We start from the raw sequence: 15,236 nt of genomic DNA, 5'->3' as shown, positions 1-15,236 counted from the left end.
TCGGTTAGTAGCAAATTATCTCAAAATAAAAAGTTAAAAAAAGAAAACTAAGTAGTAAAGGAGTGGTATCCCCATTGCCCGATACTCCCAACCCTACCACTTCCTTCAAACAAACCTATACTTAACAGCCCTTTGATCTTTTCACTAATTCCAATCTCCAAGCCTTCTTACTGACTATAAATTCCCTCTACTGTAAGTTTTATGAAAATAGGGCCTGTGTCTGCTCTTCCTCCCCATTATGTCCCTAGCACTTAGCACAGTTCTAACACATATAGAATTGAATATTTATTTGTTGAATGAATGGACAAATGAATGAATTGCAGCTGTGTGCATTGTATTCATTTCCTATTTCTGTTGTAACAAACTGCCACAAATTTAGTGGTTTAAAACAACACAAATTTATTATCTTCTACTTGAGATCAGAAGTCCAAAACGAGTCTCACTAGACTAAAATGAAGGTATTGGCAAGGCTGCATTCCTTCTGCATGCTCTAGGGAAGAATCTGTTTCCTTCTAGCTTTTAAAGTTTTCCCACATTCCTTGGCTCACTGCCCACTTCCATCAATCACATCACTCCAACCTCTGCTTCCATCATCAGATCTTCTTCAGACCATGACCATCCTTCCTCTCTCTAAGGACCTTTGTGATTACCTTTGGCCCGCCCAGATAATCCAGGATAATCTACCCACCACAAAAATCTTTAATCGCATCTACAAAGTCCTTTTTACAATGTAAGGTAACATATCCATAAATTCCAGGGATTAGGACATGGGCATCTTTGGAGTGCAATTATTCAGCCTACTAGATGTATCAATTTGTTCTTTTAGCTATCAAACAGATAGTTCAAAACTAACTCTGAATTGAGAAAATAAACGCTATTTCCCAGATCAAGTCTGTCTCCTGCCACTCTCACCCTTTGTCATTTTATGAAAACATCTGCCTTTGGTTTATACTTGATATTATACTTGATACTTTTTAAACAAAGAGACTAGAACATATATATTTAAGCAAGCTTTATCCCTCCTCCCCTCAATGTAATCTTCTTTGTCCATGAGAGTATTCCACTTTGAGGGCTAGGTCAGATGAAGAGACAGGGGAATTAAACTGAGTAACAATATTTTGGGTGTACCTATATGTAACGAAGCATTTTCTTGTGTGGCTCAAACAGAATCTGGAAACATTTCCAAGAAGGCCATAACAAAAATATTTTGAGAGCAAAAGTATCCCAGAGTGACTACTTTGAACCACAATATTTATTCAGAAACAGAAATTCTAGCATGTATTTTTAAAATTTTTCTTTTGGAAATTCAGCTGTTTTCATATTATTATCTAATTCTAATTTTACAATTAAATGTAGGGCTGGTATTGAAAAATATACTTCCCCAAAGTGCTTTTAGATGATGAATAAAAATAAAATGGAAAGAAGTTTCTCCACAATTGTCATAGGTGCTTTGGGCATGGAAGTATAGATTTTTAGACTGCTACTTCCATTGCATTGCTCTGAATATATTCACTACTATAATGAAAGTGCATTAGAATGCTCACTCAACATGTCAACCTGTTACAGTCAACTGTGTCTTTTTAAAAAAATCTTTCTTTTCAGTGCCATTTTTGGTTCAGTTCAGAAACTATAGCTAGACTTGTTAGATGTCTAGTTGTTAGATGGAGGCCCATTAAGAACTAGAGAGTATAATGCTAAGTGAAATAAGTCAGAGAAAAATAAATACCATATGATCTCACTCATATGTGGAATTTAAGAAACAAAACAAACAAGCAAAGGGAAAAAAGAGAGAGGGGAAAACCAAGAAACAGATACTAACTATAGAGAACAAACTGATGGCTACTAGAGGGGAGGTGGGTAAGGGACTGGGTTAAATAGGCAATGGGGATTAAGGAGTGTACTTGTCCTGATGAGCACTGGGTGATGTATGGAATTGTTGAATCACTGTACTGCACATTATATTGAAACTAATATTACACTGTATGTTAACTACATTGGAATTAAAAATTTTTTAATATTTTAATTAAAATTAAAAAGGAGGCCCATTTAATTACGCTGAGAAGCACACAATCACATATCTGACCCCACAAGTGAAGCTTATTATAAGAACACTTTTTATAAACAGTTTAGAAATGTTTAGAAACACATTTTAGAAACAGTTAAATAATAAAAAAATTTTCAGATATCTATGATGTTTCTTCATTTGGAAAATTATATGAACACTCAATTCCATCAAGAAAACAAATGACAAATGCACTAGTGGAAGTATTTTTTCCAAATTATAGTAAAGCAAAAACTGGTTATGTTTCCATGTGTAAAAGGAGTGCTGTTGATTCTCAAGTTGTTAGTGGAAGAGGAAAATACTGCAAATTTTTTGTGATTGACTCCTTCTAAGAGTTACTAAACAAGCCTTTCAGTAACATCTGACCAAGGTCTTTCAACATCATGAACTAAAACAAACAGTCTTCCAACAGCACTTATGACTGAAAACCCTCACTCACAGTAAATTACCAATTTACCAAGTAGTTTAGCAACAAAGAACAATAGGTCAGCCCTTCCACTAATGCATAAATCAAGTTATGGAAACCATAAAATATGACAAACTGTTGAAATGCAGATGTTTATGGCCAAATCCTAAATCTGACCTACATCATCAAAAGGTTTGTTTGTTTAACATCCTCAAAGTCAAATATCTGCAGTAAAATCTCTCTCTCCTGGTTCTTTGCACTGCCATAAGGTCAATGTATTCCAAACAAATGGATATGGAGCTTTTAACAACTGTTACACAAGGCTCAAATATCCACAGTGGGGGAAAATGCCATCAAGAGAAAAAGGTATAAAAGCCTTTGTCAAGCTGTTAAATCAAACATGCAAAAATAAAATTAAAAAAAGAACTGCCTAATTTCAGGGAAGCAGATTTAAGCAAGAGGCGTTATGAATGCAATAAAATATAATTTAAATATTTTAATGATGTTAATAAATAGAAAATACATATCTAATTGATAACAAAAGTATGGACATAGTAATTTTATATATTATACACACACACACACACAAACATAAACAAAGATTGGAGAAGAATTTGGAATACTTTCAACATTTAAATTATTGACTGGGATGTTTTTCTACAAAATTGTTTATATAACGAAGAACACTTTGTGAAAAAATATGAGAAATTATACATTACAAACTGCATAATACTCATAAGTTAGTTTTTCCCAATTCCAAATATGCAGAAAATTATGTCTAAAATTTGTATCAGTTAAGTCCACTAATTCTGACATTCCTTTCAGAATAGAAAAGTGCAACTGTTCTTGATGTAAGTTAAAATGTATTTTATATATTTACAATGTTCGCTCCACATTAGATATTACCAAATCTGGCTATGTGTCCAATCACCTGGGGAACTTTCAAAAAATAAGTTCCTGGGGCCCATCTCTTAGAGATTCTGATTTGGAAAGTCTGGAGCAGATAGCAGGAATCAGTATCTACGATATAATATAAAGCTCATGTTGGTGTATTAAGGGAATTCCTCCTCTGATTCAGCTAGCTCTTGGACGGGTGGTCCCTTCTTTCACGGCTTTTCAAACATTACTGTGCATACAAATCACCTGCGGATGTCATAAGAAGCAGATTCTGATTTCGTAGGTCTGGGATGAGACGTAGGAACCTGTAGTTCTAACAAGCTGATGTCTATGCTGCTGGTCCAGGGACCACACTTTGAGTAGTAAGACTTTATGGGCTCTTTCAGTCTTTTCAGATGAATGATAGAAGGCACTCCCCAAAGCGGTCCCTACCACTAGAATATTTTAAGTTTTACCTAAGCATCCTTTAGCATAGCTAGGGTATACAATTTGCAAAATATTTGACATATCTTTACTCTTTATCCTACTACCAAGTGAATGGAAATGATTTCCCCCATTTACAGACAGAGTATCACTAAAAGATGAGTGTTACCAACATCACAATGCAGAGAGGAAATTAAAATGTACATAATTTTCACTATATATACAAGAATGTTGATCACAACCATATTTATAATAGTGAAATACTGGAGAAAATTCTAGATGTCCATCAAAAGAGGACTGATTAAATAACTTATAAAGGTGTCTATTAAAAATAATAATTTAATTCACAATTACTGGTAATGAAAAGATGTTCATGATAAGTAAAAAGAAAAGGTTTTCAAAACCTTACAGTAACGATCCCACTTTGTGGGGAAAAAATAGTCATACACATATTTAAAAAAAAAAAAAAAAAGAGTCCAGAAAGATATATACTGTTTAAAAGCATCCTCAAAATAGTGGAATTTCAGGTGATTTTGAAGTTTATTTGTTCACATGACCTAATATTTCTACTATGACACAGACCTTATAAAATTCTGAAAGGGGAAGAAGGGGGTGAAAAGAAAACCAAGGAAACCCACAGATGCATACACCTTTCAAGAACTACTAGAATGGCTTGACTGCTAGGTAACTTGCATTCCAGAGAGCCAAGGGACTTCCTACATTCAAAGCACTTTTGAAAGCTTGTTAAAATTGCAGTCTTATATCCCACCCCAGACTTACTGAATCTGAATCTCTGACAATAGGCTCTGGAATCCGCATATGAAGCAAACACTAACTCTTACAGTGAAGTTTCAAAACCATGTTGTTCAACAAAAAGCTCCCTAGAAATGCAGAGACCTGGACTAAATTTCAACCTATCTAAAAGGCAACCTAGAGCAAATTCAGAATGGGTGAAATCACAGCACCTACAAACACATCCACATGCACAGAGACCATTGGAATCTGAATAACAACAAAAACCTGTACTTAGTGACTTGCTCTATTCAATCTTAATTTTAAGCATCTCATGTGAACACTGACATTTCCCATGGGCTGACTGAGGTCACAAAAGTTTTCTTTATATTTGAACTATATCTGTCTGAAACTATTCTTATTATAACCCCTTCTATGATGTTCTGTCCCCATTTAGTCCTTCATTAGTTAAAAGTACCACACAAATATTATGAAACCAAATATCGAGGAAATTCAACTAGTCTCCTGTTGTTTTCATTTCTCCTTTCTAAACACATTCCAGTTGACTAACCTCAGTAGGTTCTGGTGATTATTTCTTCCAGAGATGCTCTTTGAGGTAAATTTAAAGCATGGACAAGTTTGTATTATAGAAATCCTCAAAGAATCAAGCATAACATTTTCTGTTCTGAAAAACACCATATGAACCCAAAAATTTGTTGAAAGAAAAAGAGAAAAGGGAGGTATCACAGTAAATATATCCCTGACATATCACATTCCCAAATACTTAGTACAACAATCAATTAACTAATAAGGCAACTAACTAAAACTTACTAAAAGTTTTCAAAATGAGACCTCAAGAGTTTGGGGGATTTCCCAATGTTAATAAATTAAGAGCATTTTCTTAAAGAAAGCATTGATAGATTTTTCCCCCTTTAAAACAGGAAGGAAAACAACAGGAGGAAAAAAAGGCTGCCATGAGCTCCTAAGAGGATCTAGGAAAAGAGCATAATTTCAGGGAGCTGGGGGACAAGCCTTTCATTTTATTTTAATCCATGATATATATTAATCCTGGATCACTCAGAAGGCCAGGCCTGCTAAAACTGGAATTTATTAAAACCAAGAAGATTATATACCCACCTGCAGCTCACACCAAGCAACCTCAACCCATGTTTCAGTGTCCAATCCTTTATATACTGTTTTAAATGCTCCTCTTCCCAGCTCTATGTCGAATTTCAGGAACCTGCCACTAGGAGAAGTAGCTACGGCCTTCATTTCTGCTTCTTCTTCCATTTCCTTTTCATTTTTCTCCTTGAGACAATCTTTTGAGGACTCTGAAGTTGCTTTTGAACACTGTTCGTATTTAACTTCTTGTCCACCTCCTAGCACATTTGTAGGAAGCTTTTCTACTCTTGGAATATTTGTTGTGGTCTTCATTCTCTCATCTTTGGAGGAAGATGCAGCAACTTTATCATCTTCCATCATCTCAACACTCTTTCGGAAGAATCTCTTCCTTTCTATAGTTTCCCCAGAAGCAGAGAAGGTACGATTTTTTTCTTTCAGTCTAGTTTCCACTGTCAAAGTTGCTGCAAGCTGAGGAGCTCTGTCTTCCAGTGAAACTCCATCAGGTTTCTCAGAATCTTCTGTGCTAGCTGGCTCTCCTGAATCAGTAGCCATTGTAATTGAGGTTGGCACTAAAATTTTTTCTGTTCCACTCTTTAGTCCAGTTACATCTCAGGTATCAGAATTATCAGAATGGACTTCCGTTTATTTAGTCATGTTTCCATAGCAACCTGAAGGGGAGGGAAAGGATATTTTAAAATCACCCCACAAAGGAAATCATTAAGGAGAAAACAAGTCACCTGATTGTTTAATCCCTTTTTTCTTAATAAGAAGTTTGTTCTTTTTCTGTTCAATCTTAGCAACCAGGAGACTCTAGGGACTGTGTCTTATCTTGTTTACCACCACAGTCCTCAGTGCCTAGCACACTACTTGGCATATATAGCCCAATAAATCTTCATATTGCATGAATGTTGGTTAAGAACTTAGTTCTCAGCACCATCTATCAATCCATCATATTTAAAACAAGTATCCAGAACTTAGCTACAAGGTAACACACAATAAGTAAAATAAGTACATAATTTCTCAGTGAGTGGTTTTTATCTAAAATTCTGAAATTAATCCAATTGTAGTATTTTTTAATTGTGGTAAAATATACTTAATATCAAATTAACATTTAACCATTTTTCGGCATACAATTCAGTGGCATTAAGTACATTCACACTGTTGTACAATCACTACCACTATCCATTTCCAGAACTTTTTCATCATTCCAAACTGAAATTCTATATCCATTAAACTCCCTATCTCCCCAGCCTCTGGTAATCTCTATTCTACTTTCTGTCCCTATGAACTTGCTTATTCTAGGTACTTCATATAAGTGGAATCATACAATATTTGTCCTTTTGTGTCTTGCTTAGTTCACTTCATGTAATGCTTAAAGTTCATTCATGTTGTAGCATGTATCAGAATTTTATTCCTTTTTAAGGCTCAACAATATTCCATTGTGTGGATAGACCACATTTTGTTTCTCCATTCATCTGGTCAATGGATTGGTTTTTGTTTTGTTTTGTTTTTTACCTTTTAACTATTGTGAATAATGTTGCTATGAATATCTGATGGTAGTTCCAAATAATGTAAATACTTGTTAGTGAGCTTACTCTCAAATATTAACAGAAAGAAACTGCTGTCAAATAGTAACACACTACACTAAAAAAATGGCAAGAAAGACTTAAAAATATGCATCCTCTTGAACCAGCAATTCTACTTATAGGAACTTGCCTCAGAAAATAGTCAAGAATCTGGGCAAAGATTTAACTATAGCACTTACAATTTGGAAAAACGATCCTAAACATAAGCCTAATAGGGGTTTAGTTAAATATCAAAATGAGATGTGACACAGCATTAAGAAACACTGCAGTTTTGGGGCGTCTGGCTGGCTCAGCTGGTAGAACGTGTGACTCTTGATCACAGGGTCATGAGTGCAAGCCCCATGTTGGGCATGGAGCCTACCTAAAAAACAAAAAAATTTTTAAAAAAACTGCAGTTTTTAGTGAGATGAAAAGACATTCCCTATATGTTATATGGTTAAATGAAATAAATATATACAACAAGCTTCCATACACACATGTACACACTATATTAACTCTGAATGGTGGAATTATGAACTTTTTTTCTTTCTGTTTTCTTGTATTTTCTAAAACTTTCCACAATGAACATGTGGAAATATGTGGAATCTATAAGGAAAAGTTTTTCACAAATGGTCAAGCTACCAATAAGAAAATTCTTCCCTTCCCACCACAAACGTGCATCACAAAGTTAAGCCTATATACCTATTATCATGTTATGTGCCTCAAAAGACACAATTTGTCATGTCAAACCAAGCATACACAGAAATACCAAATTTGAAAAACTGAAGAAAACCAACCCTGAACTAAACAAAAAGGAGAAACACCCCAAATTGTTCTACACATTTAACACAATTCCTATCAAAATTCCAGCTGGTTTCGTTGCAGAAATTAACCAGCTGATCCTAAAATTCATATAGAACTTCAAGAGACCCAGAAGAGCCAAAACCAAAACCATATTGAAAAAGAGCAAAGTTGGAAGAGTCACCCTTCCCAATTTTAAAACCTACTACAAAGCTATAGTATTAAGACAGTGTGACACTGGCATAAGGATGTATAGATAAATGGAGTAAAAATAAAGAGTCCAGAAAAATCCCCACATATTCATAGTTGATTAATTTTCAAAAAGGGTGCCAAGAAAATTTAATAAAGAACAGTCTTTTCAACAAATGGTGCTGGGGCTACTGGATATCTACATGTAAAAACCTGAAGTCAGATACTCTAAGTAAGGTTTCCTGGAAAAGATAACCAAACTGAGTCTTGAAGAAAGAAAATTAGCTGATCCAAGCAAAGAGAAGATCACAAGCAAAGTCATGAAACAGTATGAAGTAAGTGCATATGAATGGTACCATGAATAGTTTACTCACATATTAGAAACAGGTAGTTGAGGACAGAGAGGCAGATAGTCACCAAGGATTTCTATGCCATACAATGTAAAACAAGGAGACCAATTAGAGAGCTACTGCCACAATCCAGGAAACAGATGTTGAGTTTCACTGAAAATAGTGGCAAGAGGGACAGATTCAAGACATGTTAAGCAAATAATAAATGCAAGATTTACCATCAAAATGAATATGGTTGTGAGGCAAAAGAAGTGTCTATAAAAACTCCCAGAAATTTGCCTATCAGATGACAGGACTAGAAAATAACTGTGTTAATACCAAAGCTAAGAAGTGCTCTGTGAGGTTACACTGCCAAATCAATACACTTTAAAAGTCATCTAATAAGACTAGTATCGCCTGCAAGTGAGAAAAAGTATCTAACAATGCCTCACTGAGGTAGAGATTTTTTCTTTAACTTATTCTAACATAATTTTAGACTTGGAAAAAAAAAACCCTGCAAGAATATACAAAGAATCCAGTATACCCTTCACTCACATTTCCCAAATGTAAACATTTTAGGTGTGATATTCTTAAGTAAGAATAATATTATTCACTTCACTTAACTAAAGGTCACTTATCCAGAAACCTCAAGAGCAGAGATCCACATGTAAGATAAAAAGACTTCTAAGCAGACAAAAATAGGTAAAATTAGAGAATTTAAGTTGGGAAAAACCTTCAAACATTTTTAACTGCATAACCTCTTTAAAAATTAAATGTTGGGATGCCTGGGTGGTTCAGTTGTTAAGCGACTGCCTTCAGCTCAGGTCATGATCCCGGAGTCCTGGCATCAAGTCCCGCATCAGGCTCCTTGCTCAGCAGGAGTGATCGTCTCTTCTGCCTGCCCCTCCCCCTGCTTGTGCTCATGTTCTCTCTGACAAATAAATAAATAAACTCTTAAAAAAAAGAAAAAGAAAAATATAAATCTTACTCAGAATCCTAATATAAAAATAGTAGTGTTGCTCTGGTATAATAATTCTAACATATTTGATCACCTGGTTTCCCAAACTATAAGGATAAGAAGAGACAATTGAAAGGAATGGGGAAATGAGTGTTCCCCCAGTCTTCTAAATTCTGAAAAAAAAAAACCCAAGACAAAAATGTTCCTAGAGACAAAGAGGGACATTGGTAAGTATGAGAAAACTGGAAAGAAATAAACAATTCAATAATAACAGTAGAATATTTTAATATCCCATTCTCAGTGATGGAGAGAACAACTAGACAGAAAAACAAAAAGATTCTGGAAAACTTGGCCAATACAACCAACCAACTTGACCTAACTGCCATCTATAGAACACTCCTGATAAGAGCAAAATATACATTCTTTTCAAGCATACATGCAAAAATCTCCAGAGCAAATCATATACAATAAATCTCAATAAATTTAAAAGAACTGAAATCAAACAAACTATGCTCTCCTACCACAAAAGAATTAAATTAGAAATGAACAACAGAATAAGGATAGATATATATAATTGATCCTTAAATAACATGGGTTTGAACTGTGCAGGTCCACTTATACATGGATATTTTACAGTACAGTACTGTGAATTTGCTTTCTCTTCTTTTGATTTTCTTAATAACATTTTTTCCATAGCTTACTTTATTGTAAGAATACAGTATATAATACATATAACATACACAATATGTGTTAATTGTTTATGTTATTGGTAAAGCTTTGGTACACTATTATTACTAAGTTTTTAGAGAGTCAAAAGTTATATAAGCAGATTTTCAACTGCACAGGGGTTGGTGCCCCTAACCCTCACATTGTTCAAGGGTCAATTGTAGATCAATGGAATAGAATTGAGAGTCTAGAAGTAAACATGAACATTTATGGTCAACTGACTTTCAAAAAAGAGGCCAAGACCACTGAATGGGAAAAGAACAGTCTTTCAACAAAAGGTGCTGGGACAGTTGGATATATCCACAAAGAAAAGAGTAAAGTTGGACTCCTACCTCACACCATACAAAAAAATGAACTCAAAGTGGATCATAGACCTAACGTAAGAGCTAAAACTATAAAGCTCTTAGAAAAAAACATTGAAGTGAATCTTAGTGACTTTGGGTTAAGCAATGATTTCCCAGATACAATAACAAAAATACAAGTGATAAAAGAGAAATTGAGAAGACAGACCTATTCAAAATTTAAAACTTTTGTGCTTCAAAGGATGCCATCGAGAAGGTGAAAAGCAAAAAGACTGACCGAAAATATGTGCAAATCATATATCTGATAAGGGACTGGTAGTCAGAATATATAAGGAATTCTTTTTTTTTTTTAAGATTTTGTCAGAGGGACAGAGAAAGAGAGAGCAAGTGAGCGAGCATAAGCAGGGGGAGCAGTAGGCAGAGGGAAAAGCAGGCTCCCCGCCGAGCAGGGAGCCCGATGTGGGGCTCCATCCCAGGACACTGGGATCATGACCTGAGCCGAAGGCAGACGCTTAACTGACTGAGCCACCCAGGCGTCCCTATATAAGGAATTCTTACAACTCAATAATGAAAAGATAAATAATCCAATGGGCTCAAGATCTGAATAGACATTTCTCTAAATAAGATATACAAATAGCCAATAAACACATGAAAAGATGTTATATATTACTCTTTAGAGAAATGCAACTCAAAACCACAGTGAAATATTACTTCATACCCATGAAGATGGCTATGACAAAACAGACAGACAGTAACAAGTATTGGTAAAGATGTGGAAAAATGGACCCCTTATACATTGCTGGTGGGAATGTAGAATGGTGCAGCTGCTTCAGAACACAGCCTAGCAGTTCCTCAACAAATTAAGCATTGAGTTACTATATGACACCATCTTCCCAAGAGAAATGACAACATATGTCCACACAAAACTTGTACACAAGTATCCACAGCAACATTATTCACAATAGCCAAAAGGTGGAAACAATCCAAATGTCTGTCAACTGATGGATAAACAAAATGTGTTAAATTCATGCAATAGAATACTATTTGGCAATGCAAAGGAATGAGCTACGGATACATGCTACAACAAGGATAAACCCTGAAAACATTTTGCTAAGTGAAAGAAGCCAGAGGAAAAGACAACATGCTATACGGTTCCATTTATATGAAAAGTCTAGAATATGTAAATCTATAGAAACAGAAAATAGATTAGTAGTCACCTGGGGCTGAAGTATATAAGAACAGGACTGACTGCAAACTGGCACAAGGGATCTTTTGGGGGTGATAGCAATGTTCTAAAATGAGATTGAAATCAAGATCACACAATTCTATAAATTTACTAAAAATCATTTACATTTATATTGGTGAATTTTATGGTATATAAATTATATCTCAATAAAATATGATGTCTCTCTTAAGAATCTTAAAACATTTTGACTAAAATCAAAGCCATAATATCAAATATGCCTTTTTAAAATTATATTCTCTATCTTCCTCCCCTCCTCCCCCCAATTTTGTCCATTCTCTTTATCTTCAGCCTGGCCTCCAGGGTTGAGAATCACTGTTCTGAAGGGAAAAGACTGGACATCAATAAATAATGAAAAACAAATTTTTAAAACCAGGCCAAGAACTTCACTAAGCATAGACTATCTAAGGCCTTTCCATCATGATCCATTAGCTTCTTGTCCATAAAACAGATGTTCAGAACACAGGCTTTGGAGTGGGAATCAAATCTTGGTTCTGCCTCTCATTCCTCAAAGGAGATTTGAGGCCAATTACTTTACCTCTTTCATTCTTGATTTCATTTGTGAAATCTCACAGGACTGATATGAAAATATACATATAAACTACTTAGCCTGGTGCCTGGCACAATATAATAATCAATAAATAGAAGCTTTTATTTTCTACATCTTAAAGACCCCTAGGGGCAGCGCTGTATTAAAGCACTATTCAACAATACTCTAAAAAACATTAAATGATTTTCAGTAGACTCACTTAGAAAGGCTGATAAGTATATAATGCATTCTTTTAAAGCTTTCCAGTAATAAACCATGTTGGCATTGCTTCAGTGACCAGGAAATATCTCTTCTACATTCAGCAATGCAGAAACATACCTCAGTGAAATAGTCCACAAAAATCAGGCCTCAAAACTGAAGCCTCTTACTAAGTTCAACAGCTGTATATCGTAACCTTTGCATGACCATTTTTTCCTTCATAAAATGGTAACAAACTGGGAATAGGTATAAAGATAACTACAAAAGCACTTCCATAGAGATTGAAATTATAGGGAAAAATCTCACAAATGTATACCCTATATCTACTCCTTTAGCCTGTTTGATATATAATCCTGGAGCATTTGAGTGAAAAGTTTGAAATAATATTCCCCCATAGCTTATTATGGTTCTATCTATGAGAAATTCAGCATAAAAATCAGTATTTTGTTAATCAATGGCTCAAGAATTTCAACTTTTGGAACCAGCAATTGAAAGAATGCATATAAAGTCAACCTACTTAATGGGAGAAAATATTTGCAAATGACATATCTGATAAGGAATTAATATCCAAGATATACCAAGAACTCATACAACTCAACACCCAAAAAACAAATAATCCAATTAAAAATGGACAGGGGCGCCTGGGTGGCTCAGTTGGTTAACCGTCCGGCTCTTGATTTCGGCTCAGGTCATGATCTCAGGGTTGTGAGATCCAGCTCCGAGCTCAGCATGGCAGGGTCTGCTTGAGATTCTCTCCCTCTCCCTGTGCCCCTCTCCCCTCTTGTACTAACTAACTAACTAACTAACTAACTAACTAACTAACTAACTAAATAAATAAATAAATAAATAAAATCTTTTTAAAAAATGGGCAGAAGACCTGAATAGACATTTTCCCAAAGAAGACAAAGAGATGGCCAAGAGAAACATGAAAAGATGCTCAACATGGGGCACCCAGCTGGCTCAGTAGGTAGAACATGCAACTCTTGATCTCAGGGTCATGAATTTGAGCCCCACGTTAGGCACAGAGCTTACTTTAAAAAAAGTTCAATATTACGAATTATTAGGGAAATGCAAATCAAAACCACAGTATCATCTCACACCTGTCAGAATGGCTAGTATCAAAAAGACAAGAAATAACCAGTGTTGACAAGGATGTGAGGGGAGTGAGGGGATAGGCAAAATAGGGAAAGTGATTAAGAGATACAAACTTCCAGTTCTAAAATAAGTAAGTCACAGAGATGAAAACTACAGCATAGGGAATATAGTCAATTATATTGTGATAACTTTGTATGGTGACAGATGGTAACTACACTTACTGTGGTGAGCACTGTATAATGTATAGAATTGTCAAATTACTATGTAGTACACACCTAAAATTAGTACAATGTTGTATGTCAAGTATAATTCAATAAAAATTTTTAATAAATTGTCCGAATTACACAGTAAATTTCCCATTAATAATCCTCTCTCTCTCATATAGCTATAGTCACATCAATAAACATTTACCAAGTGCCAAGCACTGTCAGGATCTGGGGATAAAAGGAAAAAAGTCCTTATCCTCAAGGAGCCTACAGTTTACTCAAGTTTAACATATACTACTGTTGACTTCTGGTTCAAGAAGATGAACTGAACGCTTATATCTCTTATACTTTCCAAGACCCTGGAAAAGTGATGGTAAAAAAAAAAAAAGTACAAAAGTATGTCACAAGCCAAGGACACAGATGGAAAATGGCATAGGAAATACAAGATTTCAATAATTTCTGACAGACAGCAGACAGGAAAGAACTGCCTAGTAACACAAATCAAAGGATACTACAACCTAAAATATGTAATAGAAATGGTTCCAACCCAGGATGGAGAAGACATGCAGGACCAAACCCCAGAGATAAGTGATCCCATAAAGCGCCAGAGCTTTAAAAAAAAAAAAAAGGCCGAAAAAAAGGGACTAATTGAAGGTCTGAATTATGACACAGTTGATGAACTCTCCTCCCTATTCCACCAAAGACAAAAATCCTTGCACACAGAATACCAAATTCAGCAAATCCAGATGAACAAGGGCACCCCAGAGCAAAGCCATTTGCCCTCTGGTATTTGGGTCCTCCAAGTGTTAATAGCCAGCTGTCCACCCACTCACCCCAAAATAAAGCCTACCAGTTGACAACCCTGTCTCCGTACACAGAACTCCCAGTCAGCCCTTCTACTAGCTCATTCTTAAGTATGGACAGAATCAGGAGACGGCCATTTGGAGAAAACCTGTAACAAAGAAAAGAAAGATCAAGAGAAACAAAAATGCTCTTGGAGGAGTTGAAATAATTCAAGAAACCATTTTTAATTTAATTTTTAAAAATACAGTCCTAAAATTCAAAAATCAAAGAGGTATATAATTAACAGGTTCCCTCCCAACGCTGTTTCCCATCCATTCAGTTCCCACCACTCCCCCAACAGGTAACCACTCATTAGATTATTGTGTAGCCCTCTGGAGTTTCTTTAGGCAAATAAGCAAATATATGTTCTCTTTCTCCTTCCCTACATAAAAAGTAGCATTGTATATATCAAACTTTTGTTTATAGTCACAACAACTTGATATTTTTTCCCTGTCACTATATAGAGGTTCCTCATTCTTATTTTTTAAAACCTATATAGTATATAGTATTCAATTATTTGCTATGTTACTTGTTATGACAAATAGCATTGCACATTTTGCATATATGTGTGTGGGTGTGTGTGTATATA

The 15,236-nt window shown here is 35.2% G+C and overlaps 1 protein-coding gene across 2 annotated transcripts in view; it reads right to left on the bottom strand.

The window, feature by feature from the left end:
• LOC145717850 (serine/threonine-protein kinase WNK3-like) overlaps positions 1-15,236 on the bottom strand; it is a 67,661-nt gene that overhangs the window by 41,668 nt on the left and 10,757 nt on the right. Inside the window, exons 1-2 of one of the 2 annotated variants that reach the window (XM_081808849.1) lie at positions 14,655-14,736; positions 5,658-6,310 (exon numbers count right to left, since the gene is read on the bottom strand). In XM_081808849.1, the coding sequence (XP_081664975.1) occupies positions 5,658-6,194 (537 nt within the window). In that variant the 5' untranslated portion in view covers positions 6,195-6,310; positions 14,655-14,736. Of the gene's footprint in view, positions 1-5,657; positions 6,311-14,654; positions 14,737-15,236 lie in introns of those variants that run through there. The other variant, XM_081808850.1, reaches the window with a different exon arrangement.

The sequence above is a fragment of the Leptonychotes weddellii genome, chromosome X (genome assembly GCF_054177405.1).
Source record: "Leptonychotes weddellii isolate Sample4059 chromosome X, ASM5417740v2, whole genome shotgun sequence".
Classification (NCBI taxonomy): Eukaryota; Metazoa; Chordata; class Mammalia; order Carnivora; family Phocidae; genus Leptonychotes; species Leptonychotes weddellii.
Note: the sequence above shows the minus strand (reverse complement) of the source record. Positions and strands in the feature narration are given on the sequence as shown.